At 40.8% G+C, this 27,059-nt stretch overlaps 1 protein-coding gene across 3 annotated transcripts in view; it reads right to left on the bottom strand.

The window, feature by feature from the left end:
* Positions 1–27,059, bottom strand: part of LOC122796444 (beta-galactosidase-like) — a 1,102,950-nt gene that overhangs the window by 825,654 nt on the left and 250,237 nt on the right. For all 3 annotated transcript variants that reach the window (XM_044064918.1, XM_044064917.1, XM_044064919.1), the window contains exon 4: positions 11,287–11,347. In XM_044064918.1, the coding sequence (XP_043920853.1) occupies positions 11,287–11,347 (61 nt within the window). The remainder of the gene's footprint in view (positions 1–11,286; positions 11,348–27,059) is intronic.

The following is a 27,059-nucleotide window of genomic DNA, read 5'->3' on the forward strand; positions in this document are numbered from 1 at the left end:
TAACTAGCTTGCATTCTCACAGAATGAATAGACTGACTGGGTGTAGGTAGAGGTGACACTGGGTGAGGTCCAGGTGGAATCCCATGGCATTAACAGGGACTGCTACAGTGATCCACAACTGACTGTACTACCATAGAGAAATATTCCACTGTAAGGTTTAGGTCCATCACCAGCTGACTGACAGGTCATACATTACAAAGTAGAATGTCTTTATCTATTTTCTAATTAACACTTGCAAATTAAAGGCAAGTACAGGAGGGACTGAAACAAAACCAGTGTATGCAAAAGTTTTACTATAAGCAGCATGCAAAATATTTTCGGAGCAGAGTAGGAATACAGCACAGAAACAATCAAAAGTTGTCAATAATGAATGTAAATAGCAAAAGAAAATTCTGGTGGGGAAACAGACTGCAGGAAATGATACTAGCCCTGAAGAAACAGCTCTGTCATGTGCAGTCAGTGACAGTGATGTATAAACTTCAGGACAGAGTACTGACTAAATGCATTCTGTAGCTCAGAACAGAGCAGTTGCTAGCTCTACAGAAAATGACTTTCAAAATCTCTATAAGGGGAGTAGCAGCCAGACACAAAATCAGTAAGTGTATCTGAAATTATTTAAAATAGGCAAAAATGGCAGACCATATATTTAATTGTTTATGGGTAAAGAACAATAGAACAATGTGTTAATTGATACAAGGCCATCCATTTCAGTTACAAATAGACCTCTGCCAGAGGACCCAAGTATAGATATGATGCTATTAGGATTTGTTAATATGTGTTAACAGGATTTGAGAGGTCAAAAGTGGTGCAGTGAGCAGCAAGCCTTTGGAAATCAGATTTTTGAATAAAGCTAATCGGCATGGAAAGAAAGTAACTGAAATTCTTGTTACATCCTCAGCATGACAGCACCATTCTTGGAATGGATATTATGTCAGGATTAGGTGGTGTTTTGGACTTCAATAATAAACATCTTGTAGAGAAATAAAGATGCTGTGATATGTTTAGTGGTACAAACAGAAGACATTTGTAAAAAGTTGCGTGCAGTAGATTGTTCAGATGAGGCACAGGATTTAAAACATCAGTTAATACAAGAGTATCCATATAAGACAGGTTCTGGTTTAGCTGCTTCTGCCAATATAAGAGCAGACAGGCTACCACCCTTTCAGAAACAGGGCCCCATTACAAGAATAGCTGAGAAAGACATCTGTAGATGCCTTATGGATTGGGAAGAAAAGGGAATGATAATTAAAGGAGCAAGTCCATCAAATTCAACCATGTGGACAGTAAAAAACAGTGGCAGCTACAGATTAGTATTAGATTTAAGACTACTGAATACATATACCACCCCAGCAGCACATGTGGGGCCTGGTACACCTGAGATGGCAGTCAGATTGGATCCACAGAGCAAATGGTTTAAAGTTACTGATTTAGTAAATGGAACTTTTGCTATACTATTAGCAGAGTCCTCACAGAAATGTTTTCACCTTTGAGGATACACGGTGCTTAATGACTTGTTTACCAATGGGTTTTGTAAATTCTCCTATATTGTTTCATCCAACATTGGCATGGGTAGTAAAACCATTAATTTATTGTGATAAAGTACTACAATACATGGATGATATCCTGATACAGACAGAAACAGAAAAAGAGCACTTGCAGATACTACATAATATGTTATCAACCCTACAAAATGCTGGTTTTTAAGGTAAATGCTAGTAAAATGAAGTTAAAATAACAAGCAGTCAAATTTCTAGGGGTGACAGTTACATCCCCAGGTTAGAACCTCATGCAGGGAAGAGTGCAGTCTATTTTAAACATGCCATTACCTACCTTAATAGGGAATTCATAGAAGATTATGCACTTTTCACAGACCCTCCGTACAAAATGATTACTACAAAGTTACCCAATAGCACGATTGTAGTGTGGACAGAAAAACAAAAGAAGGCAGTGGAGACACTGAAACAAACTTTTAATAGTCATCAAATTGATTATGCCACTATCAGAACAACTTTTTTATTTGCAAGCAGCAATTGGAAAGAACAGCATCTTTGTGGTCCTGCTTCAGAAATACTCACATACCTAACCCCAAGGCACTCAGACTAAGCTAAGAACCATTTCATTTTTAGTCAGAATGTTATCCTCCATGGAGGAGGGTTATCACCTTTGTTAACTGTAAACTGGGCACTTCAGCAGTCAGAATTCATTACACAGGTCTCTCCAATAATAGTGCAGACACCACATCACACAGCCAAGACCCTAGTGTATTCAGACAGACACAGAGCTGTGACTCAGGCTACACTCTCTAAATGGATTACAGCTTTAGAAAAGAAAAGTATTTAAATAGATGTTGGAGAAAAAATTACTTGTCGCAACAGTCGCTGTACGAGGGGCCCCACGTATTTGTCAGAGACAGATGGACAGAATTCCAAATTCACCTTTGTCCGATCAATTCAGTGCTGATGTGTACATGTAGACACAGTTCACGATTTTGTGAAGCTGGTACATATTCTACAGGATACACAGTTTACACAAACACAACAGGACCAGAGACCCACAAGCTCAAGTCCATTTTATATGCTATAACAGTATGGAGACAGTCAGTTGAATATTATTAGTGATGTTTCTTATCTAGTAACAGCTCTCACTATATATTTAGATATTTGTGTCAGAAGGGGATTTGTAGACAACAAAGGTAAACCTTTACAGTATGCACAGGTGCTAAAGAAATTATATGATTTAGAGAGGGGAAAAAAATTAGTGGAGCATTTGCAAGGTAGCTTCATTTTCTTGGCAATTCCATACCAGATGTGGCAGCATAAAAACTACCAAAGAGAGAGTTCCTTTATATCCAGAGCACGGTGAAGAAAACACGGTAGAAGGTATAATCTCACAAGCTCTCATCAGTTGAAGTAGATTTAATGAATATTCAGAGAATGCAGGGAGATGCTGATGAACTAGCACAATGTGAAGTGGCCACTCCAGTTCCTGGGTTAAGTTGTATATATAAGAAAACAGAGCAAGGGGCACTTTTGTCCTATGTACCAAAATCGCTGGCTAGGCATCACAAAGCAGAAGTTTTAGAATCCTCAGCTAAAAAGGCTGTGGAAGGAAACACAGGAGGAATGCATAATACGTTTGCAGACGCACCCTGTGTTAAAGGAGCCTCGGTTACAAAGAATACCAGTTTCAGAGGGAACATGGTACACTATACAGATAGATTTTGCAGAACCTCTTCCCCCAGCAAAAGGGGGCTACCACTACTTGTTGATAGTAGTGGACACCTTCACTAAGTGGATGGAGGCTATTCCCACAAAGGACATGGCATCAAAAACTAAAGCTTTTGCATTATGGAACAATATTTGTTCATAATGGGGGTGGTCCCAGATCATTGAATCTGCAAATGGCACTCAATTCACAAGTCAAGTCATGAAGAAAGTGCACCGTCTGGTAGGAATACAGCACAGATTTAATGTTCCATATCATACACAGCCTAACAGAATGGTAGAAGGAATGAACAGAATCATTCAGGAAAGATTTGCAAAAGACTGCATTGAGAACGGACCTAACTGGGTCATTCATTTGCCAGCTATTCTGTTGGGAATAAGGACATTACCGAATGTTAACTCAGGAATTTCACCTTTTGAGTTAATGACGGGGAGAAAAATGCCACTGAATTTTCACTTTGACTTATCACTGGGAACAAAAGCTTTCTTATTTCACTATAGCACATGACCAGGTATTGCAAGAACCCATCAGCAATGTATGTTTATTCCATATGGACAGAATGTACAAGATGTGAGGGGATTCCAGCTGATGTTGTACAGCTAAATCAGTAAAAGCAGAAAGGGAAGTTTTAGATAACCTGCAGGCTAGGCATGGGATATGCCAGAGTAACAGCTCTCAAAAGAAAACTGTGATTTTCTCAAGGGAATGTTATGTGCTTTTTAAATGGAATGTGAAGATTTTTCGGAGAGAGAGAACAGATCATTAGGCACCTGAAATAATTATTATTTGGGTGGCACAAGGCGTGGGAATCAACACTGAAGGGGTGGATACAGTTACCAGAGGAAAATCACTCAACAAGAAGTAATATGTATGTTTGAGAACACAGCTCTGTTAAGTTTCAGTTCATGACTTGTTCAGATCCCTTCGTACCTTTGCTTATTTGACAAATTATATTGTTATATATATTTAAAGCATTTCCAGCTACATATGTGGTATATGGAACTCTCTTCTAACTCCAATCTCTCAATCTCATCCACTAACCACTTTAAGTCATCACTTAAAGCTTATCTAAAAAATAAGTGGCTATGTTCCTGTACTAACCCCTCGTGAATGCTCTGATACATCACAGTATACCCCAACCATATCCAACTGTGTTCAATCTTTTATTCCTACCAGCCTGTATATCTTATATTTTGACATAACTCATACTTTACAAATAGTACTAGCTAAGTTCAAAGCCTAGGTTTTATTGTCATGATGTAACAAATTTGTATTTTCTTATGTATACTACATTTTGTTTACTTTATTGATTATTGTAATTCTTGCATTAAAATTTACTGTTACTTGTAGAGCTTTTCTCCCTGGGGCTCTGCTGAAAATGACCTCTGTCCAGATGGACTTTCCCGGTAAACAAATGTAAATAAATAAATATTAGTTTGAGTGTTCTGCTGTAATATTTACATATGCTACTATGGTGCTCACTATATTACTACAAAATAAACTACAATTATCAGCAATCTGGTGGAACAAGACTGATTTTTATAATCATGGTAGGGTTCAAAATTATACTCTTCTGATCAAAAGTCAGGTGACATATCTATTAGGCCATATAACCAAACCCAAAAATTATGTCCCACGTATAGACTGGCTGACCAAGTATCAGATGCAGCTACTTGTGTAACATTGCTACAAAGGACTGTTATTAATGGATAAATACACTTTTGTCAGGACAGAGGCTCTGATGATTACTGCCAGTTGCAAATAACATTAGTTTCATTTTCCTGTACCTGGGACAATCACAGGGGGGATAATGGTAACCACTGACTGCTTAACCTACAAGCAAGTGTTAAAGCTGCTGGCACCTTTTTATATTTTTGTACAAAAAATGTAAACTTCACACATTTAAGTACTGTCTAAATACAGAAAGCACTAGTCCATTCTGCAGCCTGGGGTACAAGTCCAATGATCATAACCACAGCATAGGAAAGGAAAGTAGAGTTGTGTACCTACCATAAATGTAGATGTTAGAGTGTATTCACTGTTGCAGTTATTACACTTGGGTTATCCACCGGCAGGCTACCCGCAGTCGGCCCGAGTTCCAAAGTCTTGGTCCGGCGTTGGTTGCTGTTGCCTCTTCCCTGACGTCAGTGCGTCAGGGGTATAAAAGATGCAACCGATGCCATTTTCTTCAGTTTTTCTTGCCCCAGATGTCAGGTGCCCCCAGATAGGAAGGCTGAAAAAATAAAATTATGCCGAAAAAGCATGCATGAACTAATATAAACATTTCCTTCATCTACAAGCAAATACACCACACAGGTTGTATAGAGTTGAGAAGTACAGAGAAGTCCCAGCAACGTAAAGGGGGATGGTGGGTGGGTAAACTGAATACACTTGAACATCTACATTTATGGTAGGTACACAACTGTACTATGTTCATTGTGTTTCACTGTTGCAGTCATTACACTTGGGTTGAATCCCAAAGCTGAGGTTGGGCGGCTGGGTCTAGATTGGATTTGGAGAGGCTACCAGGCCCTGCAGGACTGCAGTGGCAAAGCCTGCTCTGGATTTAGAGTAGAGAGGCAAGTGGTAGTGCTTGGTGAAAGTGTGCACTGAGCTCCAGGTTGCAGCTTCTAAAATGTCTTTGGTTGGTACTACTCTGAGAAAGCCTGCTGAAGTGGCTGTTGCTCTGGTAGAATGTGGCCTAATGACCTTAGGCACTGATTTGCCATGTTGTACATAACAGAAGTGGATGCAGTGTCCTATCCATTTTAAAATTGTCTGCTTTGTGATAGGTTTTCCTTGTGATCCTGAAGCATAGGCTACAAACAGTTGCTCAGTTTTTCTGAAAGCTTTTGTTTTGTCCAGGTAGAATCGTAGCTGTCTGTGTATATCCAAAGCATGCAGAAGTCTCTCCCCATTATTCTGGGGATTTGGGTAGAAAGTTGGTAAATGAATGGTTTGGTTCAGGGCCACATTGGAAACTACTTTTGGCATGAATGTTGGATTTGTCCTGAGAGAAACCCTGTCCTGGTGAAAAATGATGAAAGGTTCCACAGCCATTAATGCCTGTAACTCTGATACTCTTCTTGCTGAAGTTATTGCTAGGAGCAGAGCAGTTTTCCATGATAAGAATTTTATATCGGCTGTGCTGGCTGGTTCAATAGGAGGCAGTGTGAGTTTTTCTAAAACAAAATTGAGATCCTAAGTTGGTACTGGTGCTCTCCTTGGGGGTCTTATGTTTTTTGACACTCTGAGGTACTGTCTTAGTAGAGGATGTGAAAAAATAGGAGGTTCCGTATTGTAATGAGCTGAAATGGCAGAGGCATGGATTTTAATTGATGAGAAAGATAGGCCTTTGTCCAGCATCTCAGTTAAGTATTGTAAAATCTGAGGTATATATTTGGAACAAGTGGGTCGAGCCCTTGTGCCCGGTTCTAAGCACAGAATCTCTTCCATTTTTTGGCATAAGATTTCCTAGTGCTGGGCCTCCTGGCTTCTAAAATGACATCCATAACAGCTTTAGAGAGAGAGGTGCAGTCTGAGTGACTACATTATCTGCCATGCTGCCAGATTTAAGGTTCTGAGTTGACTGTGCAGAAACTGATTGTTTTATTGAGTCAGAAGATGAGGAATTTCAGGTAAAGGCCAAGCTGGGCCCTGAAACAAGCTCTTTAGGATTGGGTATCAGTGCTGGCGTGGCCAGTCTGGGGCAATCAGGATCATTTTTGGCCCTTCTTGTCTCTTTAGGAGCACTTTGGTAAGAAGAGGCATTGGTGGGAAGGCATAGACTGTCAGAGCTTTCCAGCTGAATGACAGAGCATCCACTTTCCATGCTTGAGAATGATAAGTTCTTGTGCAGAATTTCTGTAGTTGGCAATTGTGAGGGGAGGCACAAAGATCTAGGTCTGGGCATCCCCATTTCCTTGTTATCATGCTGAACACCTGTGGATTTAGTTTCCATTCATGAGGGTCCATGAGATTTCTGCTTAGTTTGTCTGCCAATGTATTTTTTGTTCCTGGCAGAAATTGTGCCTGCAGATGTACCCGATAGGTTAGTACTGTGTTCCACAAGGTCATGGCTTGCCTGCATAGGGGGTAGAAATGTGTGCCCCCTTGCTTGCTTATGTACCATATAACTGTGGTATTGTCCGTCTTTATTAGTAGTTGTCCTGGATGTAGTAGGTCCTTGAAAGCTGTCAGGGCATTCTGTACTGCTAGCATCTCTTTCTGATTGATGTGAAGATGCATTTGTTCCTTGGGCCACGTGCCCTGAATACATTTCCCTGCCATATGTGCCCCCAGGCATAATCCGATGCATCCATTGTTATTGTCTGCCTGGCTGTGGGTAAGGTGAAAGGCTGTCCCTTGTTGGGGTGACAGGCATGTGACCACCATCGAAACTCCTGTTGTAGGCAACGAATTAAAGTTCTGATTGTCTCCAGGCTGTGACAATGTTGAGTCCAAACACTTTTTAGATACCATTGTAGTTTCCTCATATGCAGTCTTGCATATGGAATTAATAGAATGCAGGACGCAATGAAGCCCAGGGCCTGCAGAATTTTTCTTGCAGGGAGCTGGGTCTTTGTTGCCATCAGTTGAAAGTATTGAGTCAGTTGCCTTTGTTTGTCTGGCATGAGATAAGCCATCTGGGCAGTTGTATTTAAGCTTGCACCCAGGAATATTATCTCTTGAGAGGGCACTAGTTTTGATTTCTTTTCGTTTACTGTGTACCCTAGGCAAATCAGTAATCTTTTTACAAATGCCATATGCTTTAGTAGAACGTCCTTGCTCTCTGCTTGAATAAGGCAGTCGTCCAAGTAGGGATATATTTGAATTCCTTTTTGTCTGCAAAATGCAATTACTGGTGCCAGGCATTTTGTGAAGACCCTGGGTGCAGTAGATAAGCCAAAGGGCAGTGCAGAGAATTGGTAATGCATTGAGCCTGCTATGAATCTGAGGTATCTTCTGCAAGTCTGTCTGACTGGGACATGCAGGTATGCCTCCTTGAGGTCCAAAGTAACTAGCCAAGCCTTCTTGCCCAGCATGGGTAGAAGCTGCTGTAGTGTTAACATTTAGAATTTTGGAACATCCAGGAAAATATTTAGGATTGACAGGTCCAGTATTGGTCTCCAGGCTTTGTCCTTTCTGGGTACTAAGAAAAGTCTTGAGTAAAATCCGTGCCCCTGTTCTTGCTGTTGTACTCTTTGAATAGCTCCGATGTCCATGAGAGCAACAATTTGTTTTTGCACCTCTGCCCATTGGTTCTGTGGAAGGTCTGGCATACCTCTTGATTTTGGAAGTGTGTGAAAGTGGAACCTGTAACCTTGAGAGACAATATTCAGCACCCATTTGTCCTGGGTGATTATGTGCCAATTTTTTGAGAAAAGTGCTAGCTTTCCCCCTCGGGGTGCTGCCAAAAGGAAAGTGCTTGGCATCTGTACAGGGAAGTCATTGGGACTGTTTCCTATAAGGTTGTGATTTGTTTTCCCCTCCTTTGGGGGCTGAAGCACCCCATTGTTTAGGTCTGTAGGAGCCTTGGGGCTGAGATCTTCCTCTTGGGCGTCTGTATCTGCCTCTTTGTGGCCTGTCTAACACTGGAAAGGAACAATTTTTTGAAGGCCAGTTTCTGCTAAACCTGGGTGGTTGAACCTGTAAGAAATCCTTTACTGTCTGCATTGATTTTGATTTATCCTCCATTTTCTTTAACACCTCTTTTGCCTTAACATCAAACAAAGTATCATGGTGTAGTGGAGCATCCAATAATTTAACTTTAACACGGTCAGGTAAACTTTGTTCTTTCAACCAAGCATGCCTTCGAATAACAGAGCCTGTAACTGTGGCGCTACAAGAAGCCTCTAATGAATCAAAACCACATTGTAAAGTATGCTTTCCCACTTGTTCAGCTGCATGCAATAAATCCTGCATTTCCTTACTGTCAGGACTTTGAGACTGAAACCATTTTCTGATTTAATAATGACATGAGATACTGCTGATATGTAAGCATGTGAAACTGGCAATTTAAAGCCCTTAGAGCTAAAGTAGCAGAAGTGTAAACTTTTTTCCCCCATCTGTCCAGAGCTCTGGAATCTCTATCCGAGGGGACAGGATTTTTAGCAGTGGAAGCCTTAACCCCTTTAGGACCCTGAGAAATTGTTTCTGGATCTGCAGCAGAGTTTTTGTAAAGAAATTTATGAGAGTCAAGGATCCTGTAGTACCTGTCTGGCTTGACTGGTGCAGGGGGTAAAGAATCAGGAGTCAGACTGGATTCAGAAAAAACATAATCAACAATATCAAGCACAGGGGGAATAGCCAGGGGCCTGTGCTGGGGCAATAAAAGAAAGTCTCTGAGCCTTTTCTTGGATTCTGAATAATCCTGGCTCTCCCAATGGAAATGCTCCCTCATGGTGTGCAGGGTTTCACCAAAAGAATAATCCTCAGGCGGAGAGGCTGAAGGTATAGACTCTTCTGCATCAGAGTCCTCATAAGGAGGGAGAGAGTATCCCTGGTCGGAAGAGGAATCAGAGGAAATGGAAACCTGGTCAGAGGAATCAGTCAGTGTCTTGCCTAGGCCTTTTGTCAGGAGGGGGATGGGAACCCCTGATTAAAGTAATTAGGTCTTCGACCATTTTAAGCATCTGTTTCTTTGCCACGGATGACTGTTCAGTAGAATTCTGTACTTGTTTCTTTGTCTTTAATGGTGTTTTTAACTTTGCCTTGGCTGCTGTAGTGGGCTTAACTGTAAGCTGTAAAGGTCTGAAAACACCCTCAGAAGCCGATGCCTGCTCAGTGGCTCTGGACCCATCTGAGGGAATAGTTTCCGTAGGCCCAATACCTTGAGTTTCCACAAGCCTCGGTGTCTCCACATGGCTGTCGGATAGGGCCTATGGCTCTGAGGTAGCAAGTGTCAGGGGCTGCGAAAGTGTCTCACTGAGAACCGGCGACTGGCCTAGAAGAGGCTTCGTCATTGGTTTTGGACCTCGGATGCCTGTCCTTTTCTTTGTCTTTCCATTTTTTATAAATTCCGGTCATCAGTTGTTACGACGGCATTATGTAATTAAACCTTCGGCCAAAATAATGTAAAGCAAAATCAAACCGACATTTAATAGTGTGTTTGTTGAATCTAGCACAAAACCGACAACTAATAACGTCGTGGTCAGGGCCTAGGCAAGGAATACAGTAAGAGTGAAAGTCCTTATTAGGTATTTGCTTCCCACAAGAAATACAATTATTAACTTTTACTGACATCGGTCTGGAGCAAGAAAAAGTTTCCCCAACGGGGTACTTAGCTTTATTGAAGACTTCGGTTCTGAAACTCAATTTTGAAAATCTCAGGAGTCGGCCGACCGGCAGTTACAAACTGCTTTTGCTTCGGGCACTGCGCAAGAAAGACGGAAGAAAATGGCGTTGGTTGCATCTTTTATACCCCTGGCGCTCTGACGTCAGGGAAGAGGCAACAGCAACCGACACCAGACCAAGACTTTGGAACTCGAGCCAACTGCGGGGAGCTTGCAGGGGGATAACCCAAGTGTAATGACTGCAACAGTGAAACACAATGAACATCTAAACATTCCATCACTAAGACAGAGACGTGTCCCTCTTTTTTAAAAGAAAAAGTTTCTCAAGAAAAAGACATTTCTAAATGGAAAACGGAAGAAAAATGCTACAGCCCAAAGACTAGAAAAGCATTTATGTAGTAACTGAAATCATAAATAAGGCAATAAGAGACTCCATGGTATGAAAGTAAGGTACAACAGAGAGAAAGAGACTGCCTTTAGCATTATCAAAGTACATAATGGGAGAATCACATAAATGAATACATATATTTCTGTAAGGCAGTCTAGTAAATTTACTAATGTACCAATTTTTTTTTTCACAATGGCAAAGAATAAGAGAGACGGAAAGAAGCAGTGCATTATGGAATGGGAAGGGACAGAACTCTGCACTCTAACAAAGTTCTAAATCCAGAGTGGCGCTAACGTTTGCAGCTCAGATCCTCAAATATCTAAAAATTGTCAGTTATAAAGCAGTAAATTACATGCCTTTTAAATGCAAGAATCTTACCTGGGTCACTAGATCGAAGAACAACATTGGATTTCTTTAATATCCATGCAGGCAAACCTCCCTGAAAGGGAAAAGAGTAACACAAGGACCTTAATAATCATACTGCACGTCTGACAGAATACATTTCAGTTTTCCATATGGAGACAATGAATAGTGCTAGGCTCAAAAACTTTAATGTTATGTCTTGAGTTTAAGTGCAGGTGTGTAAGTAAACTTACCATAACAGTAGATGTTTAACTACAGCACTGCTGTAGTAGGCTAAGCTATATGGCACATCCTGCCAAGTACCAGAACTTCATGCCAGCTTCCAAAGCTTTAGGGTACCTTCCAAGCACCCTTTTCACTGAACAGCACAAGGACAACAAAAAGAAAATCAGTAGCTTGGGAGCCAAAACTTCAGAGCTTTCTTGTCTCAGAACAGGAAGGCTTGAACCCTGACAGGTAGCTACATGCTAGGAGAAAAGAAAAGCAAATAAATCCATACCCTGTCAAAAATCAAAATCACAAAAAAATGGAATGCACAGATGGCGTTGCTGCTATGCCAATGATCTATGTCAACACCTACTGTTATGGTCAGTTTACTGACACAACTGAACTACATTCATCATTATTTCACTGTTGTACTAGTCCAAGTTCCATGGAAGGAATACTAGAGCTTGGAAAGCCAGAAAGAGGGTGAAGGAAGAAGGAAGAGAGTCCAGTATCTTCTGGAGAGTAGTTCTGCCAAAACCTGCTCTGGACCTAGAAAAGTAATCTAGTTTGTAGTGCTTAGTAAGGTGTGTACTGATGATCAAGTCATTGCCTGTAACCTATTTCTAGGGTGCATGCCTTTCCAGAATGCCACAGAAGCACCTACAGTCCTGCTACAGTAGGGCCCAGACATAGCCAGCGAGTGTCTTTTTATTGTAAAGATAATAAGTAAAGCACAGTATAACCTTTTGGAAACGTTTTGACACTGTGTGTCCCTTTTTATTACCATCAGAGGAAATAAAGAGCTGATCAACAATCCTGAAGTTTATTTTACTTCCAAAATAGTATCCAGATTGTCTGTGGACACCGTGTGTGTGTACAATTCTTTCTTCCTCATTTTTAGGTTTTTGGGGAAAAATACGGGGATGAATGGCGTGGCTCAATGTAAACAACTTTAGGCATAAAAGAATGATTTGTTCTCAAACCCTATATTTGTGAAAAACAAAATAGGGATGAATCACCAAGTGTCTGGTGTCAGACAGGAAAGTTAAGATTTAGACGTTGAGATAGCTTTACATGATTGCCAGGGTGGGAAGAGAAAAACTCACAAGAGGCCACATCTTCATTTCTGTTTTCTGAGATAGTCCTAGCCCTTGGGAGGACCCTCTTTCTTCTTGAGACACGCCTAGCTAAGAAGGCTTATTTGATTTCTGACTGGCAGAAAAGTTTCTATCCTATTTTGCAAGGTAGGTAGAAAATGTGGGTAATCTTCTGGAATAACTTCCCTCTCATTACACCTTAAACTGACCTCAGCAGACGAGGGGTAAAAGAACACCACCTTATCCAGGAAAGCACTTAGAATCTCAGCTTTGACCTCATCTAGTAAATTCTGAGACTGCATCTAGGCAGTTCTAGCAGCTGTTCTAGAAACAGCACATCTGACAGAATGTTTGGTTATCTGAGACAGAAAATACCAAGGAATTCAGTGACGCACAGAGGGAATCCTTGGCTGGTCCTGACCCCCTTTTTACTTTATCGCCAGTTCAAACTTGAACTTAAAAGTAACAGCAATTTCTAGTTGCTCCTGGGCAAGTCTGTCAAAGCATGTGATCTCCTGTTCAAATTTATAACTGAAACATTATTCCATCTGTTAAATAGTACTTCCTTACCCCGCTCATCTTGGCAGAATGCAATTTAACAGCTCATCCTCTTAACCCAGGGAAGCAGGCTGCATTTAATTACAAGCTTGCAAGGGGAGTCCGTCATTAGCCTTGCCAGCTTGTTTCTGATTTTAAAGGTGAACACCCATAACTTTAACAATCAAAGGGACTTAGTTACATTTTCTCCATTTTGTCCGACAGTTAATGTGCTTAGGCTTTTTGCCCTCTATCTCCCCCACAGCATCCACCATGCACACCGTCATGGACTAATTCCAGCTAGAGGGAAGGTATATCAAGGGCCAACCTCTACTTAGCATTATTTAGAAGTCTTCTACACCCCTCTTCATATATTAATCAATGGTATTTTAACACCTACACCACCTTATTTCAATAAAGTTTTACAGCACAATCTTCCATAACTCTGACTCTTTCCCCATTTGCAGGTAGGTCATAGGATGAAAGGAACCCTTAGATTTAAAGTGCACTCTGCTGAGCTGTAAGGAGGTTTTTGATCGTTTCATTTTATATATTATGGCATTTTATTAACATGTAACCTACCTCTTTTAAATAAATGATGTAATTAATGTGCTGACTTGTGATTAATTCTATTTTCTACAAATGTATGCAAACGTGTTTATTTCTGCAAATTATATCTGACTGCAAGCTCATTTTATGCTTTATAGTGGTCTTAGGGTATTAACTAGTTTGTGCTGAGTATGACAATAAGCTCAACTATCCATTACATTTTTTTAATGCATTGTTTTTAATTAGCTAATTCTTGTGTTTACTAAAATAATAATAGTAATCATATTTTCTTAAGGACATATTGTCGTTAATATGATGCACAGATTTTTTCCTGTCGCCATTTAAAATAAGTTTTTGAATGCTTTCTCTAATGTTAAGCTTTGTGTAAATGTAAAGTGCTTTTTCACTGAGAGGAATATTTTCACTTTTGGATTACTTCCCTCTCTTCTCTCCCTCTATCCAAGTCTCTCCCCCTTCCTAAACTATAAGGTTATTTCATAATATTTTCTCTCACTAATTCCCCTAAACTTTCTTACAGTCACTTGCTCTAGATTTACCTGCTGAGTACGTGGAGGAAATCCTTAGTTGGTCCTAAGCCCCCTTTTTACTTTAACAGCAGTTCAACCTTTAACAAAGTAAAAGCAATTTATGACCACTCTTGGGCAAGTCTATCAAGGCATGTATTCTCATGTTCAAATTCATTACTGCAATACTATTCCATGTGTTAAAATAAGACAGTAAAGACTCAAAGCTTCCTCACTCCCCATCTTGGCAAAGTGCAGTTTACTAGTGCATCCTCATAACCCAAGGAAACAGGCTTCATTTACTCAAAAGCTTTTTAAATCAGTAGTTCACCTTGCACACTTGCTTTTGAATGTGAACAACCATAGCTTAAACTAAGCCCCCTTAATTATTAAAGTTTTTCTCCCATTTTTTGTCTGACCTATAGATCCCATGCTTCCACCATGCACACCTTTATAGATTGATACCAACTGGAGGAAGGTGTGTTCTGCTTCACTCTCTAGCCACCCCCCAGGCTTTCCAAGTTGCTCATAACTGTTTTCAGCCTCCTCCCTCCCACTTCTGAACATTCAATAAAAGGTACACACAACTTCACTAAGCTAGCATCCCACTTCAACCATCTTAATGTGATATATTCCCATCCTAAAAAGTTCACCCAATTTCATCACTATCCAAACATAAATCCATTAAAACCCCACATCATTCTCAACCCCTTCATCTTCCTATGTACACCATCTTATCCTGTCCTAACTTCATAGACTCTTGCCACTTGCTTTCAGAACTCCCTTTCTACCTCTTCCCTACACAATGTTTCCCCACCTTTACCATCTTATCCTCTTCCCTTTAACCCATGTTGGTAACCCAAACTCTTCTCCCAACTCTTAACCTTCCTTTCACTAGCCTACCACAAATCCCCACAACCACTCACTTGAATCGCAAGACCTACCTCACTTTTGCATACTTCATTCCCACCTACCACTACAGCACAATTCCATCTTCGCACTCCCTTTATCTCATCTTCTCCAAACCTATCAAACCTCAACACCCTCACCTCAAGCTTCTTAAGCAGACCTATACATTCCCTCCAGTCCTGCTCATACTCCTCCTCAGAGCCAACACTGAATCCAGTCCAGGTCACTCCCACCATACAACACAATCTCTTGTTCATTATTAATGCCCAAAGCATCTCTAATAAACTTGACCAAATAAACACCTTCCTTACAGACCACTTAGCTGATATATTCTTGAAACATGACTCAAACAAACAAACCAGAATTTTCAGCATCTACTTCCCTCCTACAAATACCTTTAAGACATGACACTTGACAACAGGCAATGTGGGGGCAGTCTCATTCTTAAAAAAAAAAAAACAAACACCAAAACACCATAACCCAACTATCAATGTTCAAGCATATACCACCTCAGATTCTGAACCAAATGGATTCTTCTAAAACTGCACTCTTGGAAGAACAATCACCTTCTACTTACCTTCCTTTTCCTATCTTAATAAATTTAAATATTTTATTCTAATGTTCATATCAGCTTCCCACGACTATAAAAATATTGTTATTCCAGATTACTTTAACCTACACTACCTAGGTCCCCTGGGAGATGACATTGCCGAATTCCTAGCCAATATCAGCCTTACACAGTTAGTGGTGCTAATCATCCAAAACTCCAAATCAGCAACTGCTCCCTCCTGCATCTGCTAATCCTTAACCCTTTCAGTATCTTCAATATATCTTTCAGATTTTGCAGCTATCACCAAAAACTCCCCCTCCCAACTAATTACATTCAGACCCAGACCCACCATCAATACATAAAACCTCAAAGCACACCTAGCAACCTTTGACTGGTCTCGCTATCAACTTTTAGAGCCCAGCTCAGCTTTGGCAATTCCCCCTTCACACACATACACAGAAGTCTCCTTTTTCCCCACTTTCAGAGCAAAGCATAAGAGATACCTCCTTCCACACCTCCATCACTTCTAATTTGACCATCTGTTCTTACCTACTACTTCCCTCTCATTTTAGTAATAAAATTAACCCACAATTGTTTTTCTACTCTGTTAATATTTACATACTGTTTCATAAGTTGGTACTAGGCTATCAGCCCTAGGGGCTATACAAGCCTAGCCATAACAATTCCCTGGATATTTCTTCCCACAATATTTACTTCCCTGGACCCCTGTCTAGCAGGATGACTGACGTAATCCCCGGGGTGAGTTTCCTATCTCCCATCCAATCATCAAGGTTCCTTTTGAAGAGGGCCAAAGAAGCGCTCTGCTTGACATGTATGGGCAGACTATTCTAGAGTATGGGAAGTCTCTGGGTCAGGAACCTGTCCCTCCAGCATGTTTTATTCATTGTGATGACAAGGTTTAGATCCCTGGAGCATGTGGCTCTGAGGGACTGGGATTTCTTTAAGTGGAGCATGTCCAACAGCTCAGAGTTTGACATGGCCTTGCATGTTAAACAGAGATCGCCTTGGAGTAGATGATATGCCACAGAGTATAAGCTGTAGTTTTTTTTAGATGGTCAGCATAGGGCATCTGATTTAGGCCTGTGATACTTTTAGTGAGGTATTTCTGCGGCCTTTCCAGCTGTTGCAGATAACTTGTGAGGCACATACCAAACTGGGCATTGTACTCTATAATGGGTCTTATGAGGGATGAGTACAGTGGGACAATGACCTCCTTTTTTCTGGATTCTTAGTGATGAGGTGTGCCACATAAAAGGAGTTCCTGACTGTTGTGGTGATGTGGTTATCGAAGGTGAGACCACTGTCCACCTATGTCCCTAAGTCTCTCATTACACTTTCGGTGTTTAGTGTACTGCCACCTATGTGGTAATTCATGGGTACATGGTTTTTCCCAAAGGGGATAACTATACATTTCTTGGCATTAAGCTTGAGCCCCTGAATCTGGTAACAAGCATCTGTTTCTGTAAGGCCCATTTGTAGAATAGCCACATCATTTGGGGATTCAATAATGGTTCCCAGTTTGCAGCCATTTGCGAACTTTGTTAGCCAGAGTCCCTCAGTGTTGGCCTATACTTCAGAGAAGTAGATGCCAAACAAGCGGTCCCAGGACTGAACCCTGAGGTACTCCACTTGTCTGGAGCTGGATTGGAAGTCGGCTACATTTACAGTCTGGGTTCTGTCAGTAAGCCAGTTGGCAACCCATCGAGTGACATAGGGATTTATGCCCAGCTTAGTAAGTTTATCTATGATTCCATTGTGGGGGATGGTGTTGAAGGCCTTGGCGATGTCCAGATAGGCTGTGGACCACCTTAGCCTCGTCCACAGCTCTGGAGACTTACTCTAAGAAGTCATTCAAATTCAGGAGACAAGATCGGCCCTTCATGTACCCAAACTGGGTGGGATCCAGTGTTTGAAGGTTGCCAATGTCTATGTTTATAAGTTCCATGATAATGCGTTCTATGCCCTTGCAGATCAGGCTCATCAGACTGATGGGAGGGTAGTTCCCGGGATCCAAGGTGGATCCCCCCCTTGTGGAGTGGGATAACTGTAGCTGTGTGCCACTCAGTAGGCACAAAGCCTGAGGTGAGGCTATGATTAAACATGACACTTAGGTGAGGTGCCAGTTCATTTTGTAGTTCATGTAGTACACAGCTCAGGATATCATCTGGTCCCATTGATGCTGTATTCTTAGCTTTGGAGAGTGCAGTTTCTACCTGTGTGGCTGTGATTACTGGAATTTGGCAATCTTTTGGTATTGAGATGGGCCCTTTAGGGGGTGAAGTTGTCACTAAATTGATCTGTCAGGATATTGGTAATATCCTTGGGATCAGTATATTTAATGTCATTCTGTTGTAGCTCAGAGCATATCTGAGCATTGCCATTTAGATTCTGGACATAACTATACAATGCCTTGTGATTGCCTTTGGAATCTTTGGCAATTTTTTTTCGTAACTAGCTTTGGAAGACTTTATGAGGGATCTCAGCTTCTTACTGAGGCTGGTAAGGGAGTTTTTTGAATCTTGGGATTTTCCTCTTTTCTGCAACAGTTTCTTTCTTCTGTTGTATAGTTTGTTTATGGCAGGGGACCACCAGGTTGGCTTCCTTTTTTTGGAGGAGAGCATCTTGGTTCTATTTGGGATGGCACGATTCATGCACGAGTGGATGTGCTTGTACACTGCCTTAGTGTAGGATTCAGCTGTTGACCTTTCAGCTCCCATCTGCATGGGTGTCATGAAGTTTGTCACTTCAGACTTGAGTAGCATGAAGTTGGCTTTGGAGAAGTTTTTTTACAGAGGTTTCCTTACTGGGGGGGGGGTGGATGTCAAGGGTGCTTTGCTTATGGTCAGACCTGACCAATGAGGGGGTGACCACTGGTGTGGCGCATCTATCTCCAATGTTGGTAATGACCAGACTTAGGATATTGGAGCCCCTGGTGGGACAATGGATTAGCTGATCCAGGGCATTGGAATTTATGAATTCCAAGAACCACTGAGAACAGGTGTTGGTACCGGAGTATTTTTCCCAGTTAATGGCAGGGTAGTTGAAATCACCCAGTATTAGGGTGTTTGGTTGTATCTTAACATTTTCCAGTATGTTTAGAAAGGTGTAGTGAGAATCTTGGAGCATGGTGGGGGATCTGTAGCAAGCTACAATTTGGATTGCAGTCTTACCTAGTGTTAAGTTGCACCTGGAGAATTTCAGATGCATTGTGTTGGGCAACTAGCCTGGAGGTGTGAATATCCTTGGTGAATATGGACACTCCTCCACCTTTACTGTTTCAGTCTTGGTTTGGTGGCCGAAAAGTGTGGTAAGAGTTGTACCCTGGTATTGCAGGGGTGCTCTCTGTAGCCTTGAACCAGGTCTCAGTTACTGCACAGATATTGATGTTCTCCATTTTTAGGAGTGCCTCGAGATAGTACATTTTGAGGTTTAGACTTCTAGCATTGAGTAGCATTACCTTCAAATTTTGCATGCTTGTATCTGTTAGGGTGGTGGTTTTGTCCTTTGAACCTTGCCTAAAAAAAGGCACTATAGGGGTGGCAAGAGCTTTAGCCAGTAACCTGAATCCCAGGGGTGACAGGTGCAGACCATCTCTGGCAAAGCATTGTGGTTTTTTGATTATGTCGTCCCAGGCAGAGAGATACTGGATCCCCTTTGAATGACACCAAAAGCTTAGCCAATTGCTGAAGTCAATCATTTTGTCTTTATACTGTGGTATCATTCTGGGTGTAGGCAGAATGCAACTCAGGGCTAAGGTCATACCTGCCTGGGCCACATGATCCGAGAGCTCTTCCATGTCTCTTTTCATGTAGTCCAGGGAGGTACGTTTCAAGTCATTCACTCCAACATGGACAATGGCAGAGTCGTATCTGTACTTGTTGTGGAGTGACTTTAGTGCATGTGTTATGTGGCGGATCCTGGCACCAGACAGGCAGCTGACTGTAATTTTCTCCTTGTTCAGCCTGGTGAGTGGGGCATCAGTGTGCCTCACTATAGAGTCACCTATGACTAAAGTGTTGGGTACGTTGTCTTGCCTTATCTGCTGTTGTTGGGTGGCACACTGGTGTTGTGAGCTATGTGTCACTTTGGTTGTGACTGGTGTTTGTTTGCATTTCAGCTTCGGAGGTCCATGTTGCTTTGGCAAGTTAATGTTAAGGGCCTCCACATATGTGGGTTTAGTGTTGCTATGTGTGGGTGTTGATGGTGTGGTTTTTGAAGGGCTATGTGTTGCTTGAGGTGTAGTGCAGGTGTTAACCTTCTCCTCTTGACTGCCTAGCACAATCTTGGCTGGAGAGAGCTTTGTTTCCAGTTTGGCTATGTAAGTGCATCTCTCGCAGATTGTAGTGTTGGGTGGTAGGAGGAGAGGGTAGTCTGTGTACATGAGGCAGTTGCTGCATTGTCCCAGTATGCCCAGATTCAACAGGTGGACAGGAGAAATCATCGGAAGCTGACCCTTGGACATGCCTGTTCAGGTGCTTTTTTGTAAAGTACAAGAGCTGTTTTCCCTTACTTTTTCAAGGTACTTTGTAATTATAGGCTGTTTAGTGCCTACAATTAATTTCTCCTTATTAACAAGGAAAGTGGAGTGCTTGTATCAGTTTAAGGCTTCCTACTGCTTTCCAGCAGGTTCTACAGCAAGTGCTAGTCACAGGGGTTCAGATTTTAGTGCTACTACTGAGAGACTAGCTAGTTCTAAGGGAAAATTTGAAGAGCACACTTTCTGGCACCTGCAACAGTTTAACCGTGGCCCTGCGGTGCTGCACGATGCGAAAAATTTACAAACGCATGTGTTTTTAAGCCAGAAAGTTTAAAGGGATAGAAATCAGCCCAAAATGGCTAAAATTACAATTTCAGAGCTGTAAACCACTCCTTTAGTGTTCGACAGGCAGTACAATGTTCACCAATCCCACTGGTAAGCAGTAGGACTTCCGTCTACCACAGCCAAGTCTGAATAGCTCTGAACACAGAAAATAAAGTCCTGAAACCAGCAAAGCCTGGGATCTGGACTATACTAGCTAGGAAAGGATGGAAACGAGCAAACAAGACAGTATTTTTTTTTTGGTTAAAACAGGCTAAACAACGCAATAATACACTAAATAAACACAGAAAAGGCTAACACACTTGAGTGTGTAGCCATAAACAGTAAATGCAATTAGAACTCTACAAAATTAGCAATTTAAAACTTTTTAAATGAAGCAAGGCAAGTGCACAACTGAAAAACGATTTAAGAGGCAATAATACAGTAGAATAAGTAGCTAGTCTACATATACAGAAAAGTGTATATATACAGAAAAGCAGCTAAAACCCACTAAAACAATTTAGATGCAGTGCAACCTAGAGCACTTGAGTTGTAGCAATATTAAGGCAAATACAATCTTAATAAATGCACTAAAATATACTCTAGATTTCTAAAATGTTTGAGAAGGACAGTCAGAACACACGGATATTCAGACATTTATTTTTTGTTTCAGTTATATATGGGATTCTGTACCGTCTGTGATTATTCCATGCTTATGAATTTCTTCAGTTTTATTTTTTGTGAATTTCTTCACCTGGGCTACTGCAAACCATGTATTTCCCTGGTAAACAAACTTAATAAATAAATAAAAATAGACCAGACTCTCAAAAAGCAGATAGATGCATGAGGTATTTGAGGACCCGAGAAATTGGACTCAATAGGTATTATGAGATCTTTACTAGAGGAATACAAAATCTTTTCCATTTTCAAAAATAGGATTTCCTTGTAAAAAGTCTCCTGAAAGACAATGTCATACCAGAAAAAAAATTCACACACAGTATCAGAATTTCATCTCTCAACCTAACATCTGAAATGACTCATAGGACAGCCTTGCTGCTGAATCAAAGGCTCTCCTCCCATAGAGGATGATGCAGGTCATGCCTACTGAACCTGGGAGACTTCTTTGAAAAGATGAGAGCAAAAATTGTGCTTACTACTTGCCTTGACCTAGATAAAACATTTGATCCAATATCCCACTAAGGCATTGTAAACAAACTCACAGAATTAAGCAGAAACCCCTATGTAACTCACTGGATTGCTAACTGGCTCACAGACAGGACCCCAGGAAGTTAGGATTTTAGAGACAACCTCCACAAGGAGATTGGTCACTAGTGGAGTTCCCCCAGGACTTGTTGGTGGGTCCACTACTCTTTGGTACCTATTTTTCAGAAGTCAAGGCCAATGTTAAAAGCATCTGGCTTACCAAGTTTGCAGATGATTGCAAGCTAGAAGCATTCATAGAAACCTGCCAAGATACTAACACTTAACAGGAAGGTCAAACACAAATAATTGTTGCTTCCAAAGCCACAGCTAAAACTCAGTATTAAGAAATGCATAATATCACATTTTGGGAAGTTGACTACCCAAGGAAACTACCTCATTGATAAAACACCCCTAAAAGTAGACATAGTAGTCAAGGATGTGGGGACTCATGTAGCTAGTAACCTGGCTTTCAACCAACAAGTTTCTAAGCTAGAGAGAAAAATCATTCCATGTCACTCAACTTATAAATAAGGGAATGGCATCTAGGTCCAGAGAAATCATTTTGCCACTGTACTCAGCCCTCATCAAACCCATCACCGAGTACACCGCCCATTTCGAAATGTACCTGACCAGGCACAAGCAACAACTGGAATGCCCACAGAGGTTCCTCGAAAAAAGAATACAGGTCAAACAAAATGTTCTGTGCAGATTGCCTCAAAGGCCTTTCTCTTTACACTTGTTTGCTACAGATTGCCAAGAGGCAATTTATACCTGACATACATATCTACATAAGAAACACCAGAACTACTAGAGTTAAAGATTTAAACTTTGCTATCAACTTAAATAGGACATGTTGGAAGGACAGGTATATCTCTCAGATAATCCCCATTCTCTGGAATAGGCTTCCCATCCATGTGAAGCAGAGTCCTTCCCTAACCCTATTCAAGCTCAAACAGGACTAGAAGATGGGAAATCGGAAATTGGGAATTCATCCCTGGTCTGACACCTAGGTCTACATTGGAAACAGGCACTCATTAAATCATGCCCTAATATAAATCCCTTAAAATAACATCTAAGGCACAATAAATTGTGTGATACATTGGAGTTGCATGGTTAGGCTTATACATGCCCTAGTGGTCATTAACCTAGTATGCATCTATGAACCTATAAAGTCCTGCAGAAGGGAGTGCATGGCTGTCAGGTTCAACATTATGGTACAAGAATCCAAAGGGTCATGTCTTCTCTTGATTATAGATTAGAGGATATGTGTAAGGTAGCTTGAGCCCCATTTCTTAAAAATGTGTCCTGTGTTCTGCCTAGAATGTGTGCACCTAAGCAGTTTCTTCAGTCACAAACAAGTATCAGTCTGGTTGTCCCTATTCCAGAGTTATCACCTGCAATACTATCAGATGGAATTGCTAGTCATAATCCAGATGCACTGCCCAGAAACACTCTGTCAATGCCTGGCAGGTGGACTGTTTGTAAGGGAACATGACTGGACAGAGCAGTGTTCCAAAGGCTCAAGCCAAACCTGCAGAGGTGGTATGTCCACATGACATCTTGCTTATTTATGTGCCCTCTGAGTGCTTAAAAAGGTAAGAACTGCCAAAATCTCTTTTAGCAGATGCACATTATCTGCTGAACACGGAACAAAATCCCCTGTGCTGACAATAACTGCAAAGGAGCACAAGATGTGCGGTCATAATCTAATAAGGTGTGCTAGTTAAAGGGATAGATTCAGACTCATTGTGTTTACTCACCAGTAAAGCTGTTTTATTAGGAAAGGGATAAGAAACCATCAACGGACTCCATGTCTTCATCCCGCAGGCTCTACTGAAACAAAAGTAAATCTCAAGTCCTCTATCCAGTTCTGAGTGAGAAGCACTTAATGTTGCAATATGTCCGGTGCTGCTCACAAAAAAAATCTGCTTATACTAAAATTAAATTATTTCATTACAATCACGGTCAGCATTAACCCTAACAAGTTCAAAAGGGTACCAACTATAGCTAGACTGACTATCCAGCAAATGCTTCCTAGAATAGACTTGTATCAGTAAAAGGGTAGATGTGAAAGGATTCAGTTTCAGAGCTCCTATGGCTAGAGCAGACATTTGGTTAACAGCCTTGAAAGAGATGTAAAGCCAGCTGGAAAAGTTACAAACTGGAAATGCCAACTCCCAACTTGAGGAATTTCCCATGATGTGGAAAGATGGGAGCATGCCAGTTATAATTCAGGTTTAGGAGGATGATCATGGCTCCTTGAAACAGAAGGATTAGAAATGACAAAAAAGAAGCCAGCTTGATTTTTTTTCACATTGACACATTTGTACAGAGTGCAAAAGTGCAGGGCAGATCTCAAAAGTTCTTTTATCCTTCTTTGGCACCAAAAAAAGTGCAAGCAACCCAGTGATATAAAAGCAGAAACTGCCGATTGTAGGACCCACTTGCTTAACATCTTGGATAAAATAGGTCTTGTCCTAAAACGGTCATCTTTTAAAACCCAGGAAATGCAATGGTGCAAAGTCTTTGACAGATCATCTGTCTTCTGCCCTGGTTATAAAATTCTTTAGCCACTAAACTACCACCTACTGAGAAGGTTTCCAAATGGGTAGCAACAAAAGTAGGGCATGGCTGGAAAAGGATTTTCAAGCCTTCCTTCTCAGAGGTAGCCTTCATGACTGTAAAGGCTTCCCCCTGATCTTCATATTATAAAACAAGGAACACTCTCTCTTCAAGCTCCATAGACATATTTTTTTTAATACTTCTTGCAAGCAGAGGCTTGCATGGCATTGACAAACTTTGAACTTTGAGAGAGGTAACAGACTGTGCACTAAAGCATAGACCCTCATAAAAAGCACATCTTTATCCAGAGGGTTGTCTTCTTAATACTGATACTGAAGGAGGAAGCCTGAATGTTACCCTCTCAGTCATTAAAATGGAAACTTCTGAAGACTTGTTTCTATTAAATGAAGCAGTCTTCACTTCAGTCTAATCTTGTTTTTTATGTCCATGAACAAGCAAAATTAATTCATCCTGAACTATACACACAAAGTTAATAGCCAACTATTTAAATTAAATTTGAAGCAGAAACATCCACAGTAGTAAATTAGTAAATATTTTTAGTAAAGAGATCATAAATGTCTGACCCTTTATCAGTAGGCCTTTGCAGCCTCTACATCTGTTTGATCCAGGTTGGGAGTTTTGTTCCACCGTTTAAACTGCTGAGACTTTGCTATACTAGTTTTCAGTACTCAGACATCAGGACTCAGGATCAGTACATTTAATACTTTTGTATAATCTGACCACTGCATAATTCATAGGTTAGCTTGGGATCTGCGGAAACTTGCGACAAGCAAGCAAAAGTGCTAGTAGTTAACAGAATAAACCAGAAGTCTCTGTTAAACGACGAGGGAGGTTGATTTCTGTTCTGTTGGTGTTAAAATTGTTTTAGGTAGTGAATAGGCCTTAATATCAGTAAACAGAAAGAATGAAAATGAAATGGTAATCAAGACCTGAAAAACTACAGAGATAATGCACTGATTTGTTAAAAAACAACATAGTTATATTTGCTGACCACAAAAATGTCTGTAAATTATTTTGTAAATTTCTGTGTGGTAGCCACAAACAGTTTATACATAAACAGGACAGACTAAGGTAACAGAGGACTGGACACACAAGATTTCAAAGGGTTGTATACCAGGGGCTTATGAAACACTACTTGTCAGCATCCCCATGCAAATAAAGATGGGTTTAACATCCTATCAGATGTCTTTATTCTGGGCATGTGTAAGGCCCATCAGGTAGAAATGGGTTTTCTCAGTGTACTGCACTCCCTCTAACAGTATTTATAGTAGCAACACGATCATAAAATGTATAGATGCAAGAAACAGAACTGAAGAAGTTTACAAGGACGATAGTGCTTATCCCAATAAAACCTACAAAAGGAATGATCTGGAGTCTGTCTTTTTTTTTTTTTTTTTTGGAGGATTTGGAACTGGATTTATTTTATTTTTAGGTGTAAAATTTAGTTAAGAGGACTGTAGAACCAGAGAAACAGAAAGCCTGAATGGTTCTTTTTCTTGGCACCAACCTCCATTTACTAATTCATTTTTTTTTGCTTCTTTTAATGCCTGCTGCATATCCTCAGAAAAAAAGATGCTTAAAAGGTATTATGATTCTGTCATCCACTCAGTAAGTTGCAGTTGCTTGGGTGCTTGGGGTCAGGATGTGTCAGTCAGCTCTTGCCTTGTGTGACTAGATCCAGTCTGTGAAGAAGCTTGTGGTAATTGCCTCTGGTCATTTCCAAAATAAGGGAGAACGACTGCTACCAGGACAAGAACTGAATCACCAAAATGATCTTTGAAGAATCTCTTTCAATCTTCAGAATGGCCCTGGATATTAGTAGAAAGTATGGAAAAGGATAATGGACCATTTGTGTCCAAAGGAAAAAATTTGTCTTCCAGACCTTCTTGCGTGGAGTCCTGGAAGAGAATTTTGCCAACTGACTGCTGTGAGTAGTGGCAAATATATTGACTGGAGGTGTTCCCCATACATGGATCCGTTCCTAGAAGGCTCCCTAATCTAATTTCCATTTGTCAGGGTCTGTCCTGGTCCTGCTCCACTTATCTACCAGGCAATTTTGCCCCATGGATATGTAATATGCCTGTAGAGTGAGACTGTGCTGAAAAGTCATATCCAAGGCTACCATGGCTAATTGCAGAGACAGGGGTAATTCTCACGCAGAACAGACCAGGCACCATAGATGATTGGGAGAGGAGAGTCAGACACATTTATAAGTTACATCATCTCTGATGTTTGTGTGTTTTGGGCTGTGTTTCTCTTCCAAAAACCCTACACTTGTATCCTCATAGACACTGCTCCCGAGCCAAAGAGTGAGGCATTTGTTGCGATCAACTAGCTCTATTCTCAAATCAAATAGCCAAATTATGGAACTCTCTACCCCACACCAAACTACTACTATTTGAACATCTATCCAAGAACTGACATTGCTCCTGTGCCAAACCTGACAGACAAGATATCTATAACTCTCTCAACACACTGTCCACCCCCTAACTCATTTTCTCCCTCTCCTCAGTATTTATTACTTCTCAAAAATAAATATATATCAAGGAAATGTCATTTGTTCACAACTATTATTTAATATGTACTCACTGCTAACTTTATTTTTTCTCAGTGATCTTCACTGAAATGCTTGTGTTTTTCTTTTTGAATCTGTATCTACTAGAAAACTGTATTGAATATTCCTTTATATAGTCTATAATTTTTATGATGTGTATTCTCCGTCTAACTGTATTGTATACTATTGTACTAATTATTGTATTTTGCTTATATTTCTGTGGAGCTTTTCTCCCTGGGCCTCCACTGAAAATGGG

The sequence above is a fragment of the Protopterus annectens genome, chromosome 3.part0, assembly GCF_019279795.1.
Source record: "Protopterus annectens isolate FY-2018-M chromosome 3.part0, PAN1.0, whole genome shotgun sequence".
In the NCBI taxonomy this organism is placed as follows: Eukaryota; Metazoa; Chordata; order Ceratodontiformes; family Protopteridae; genus Protopterus; species Protopterus annectens.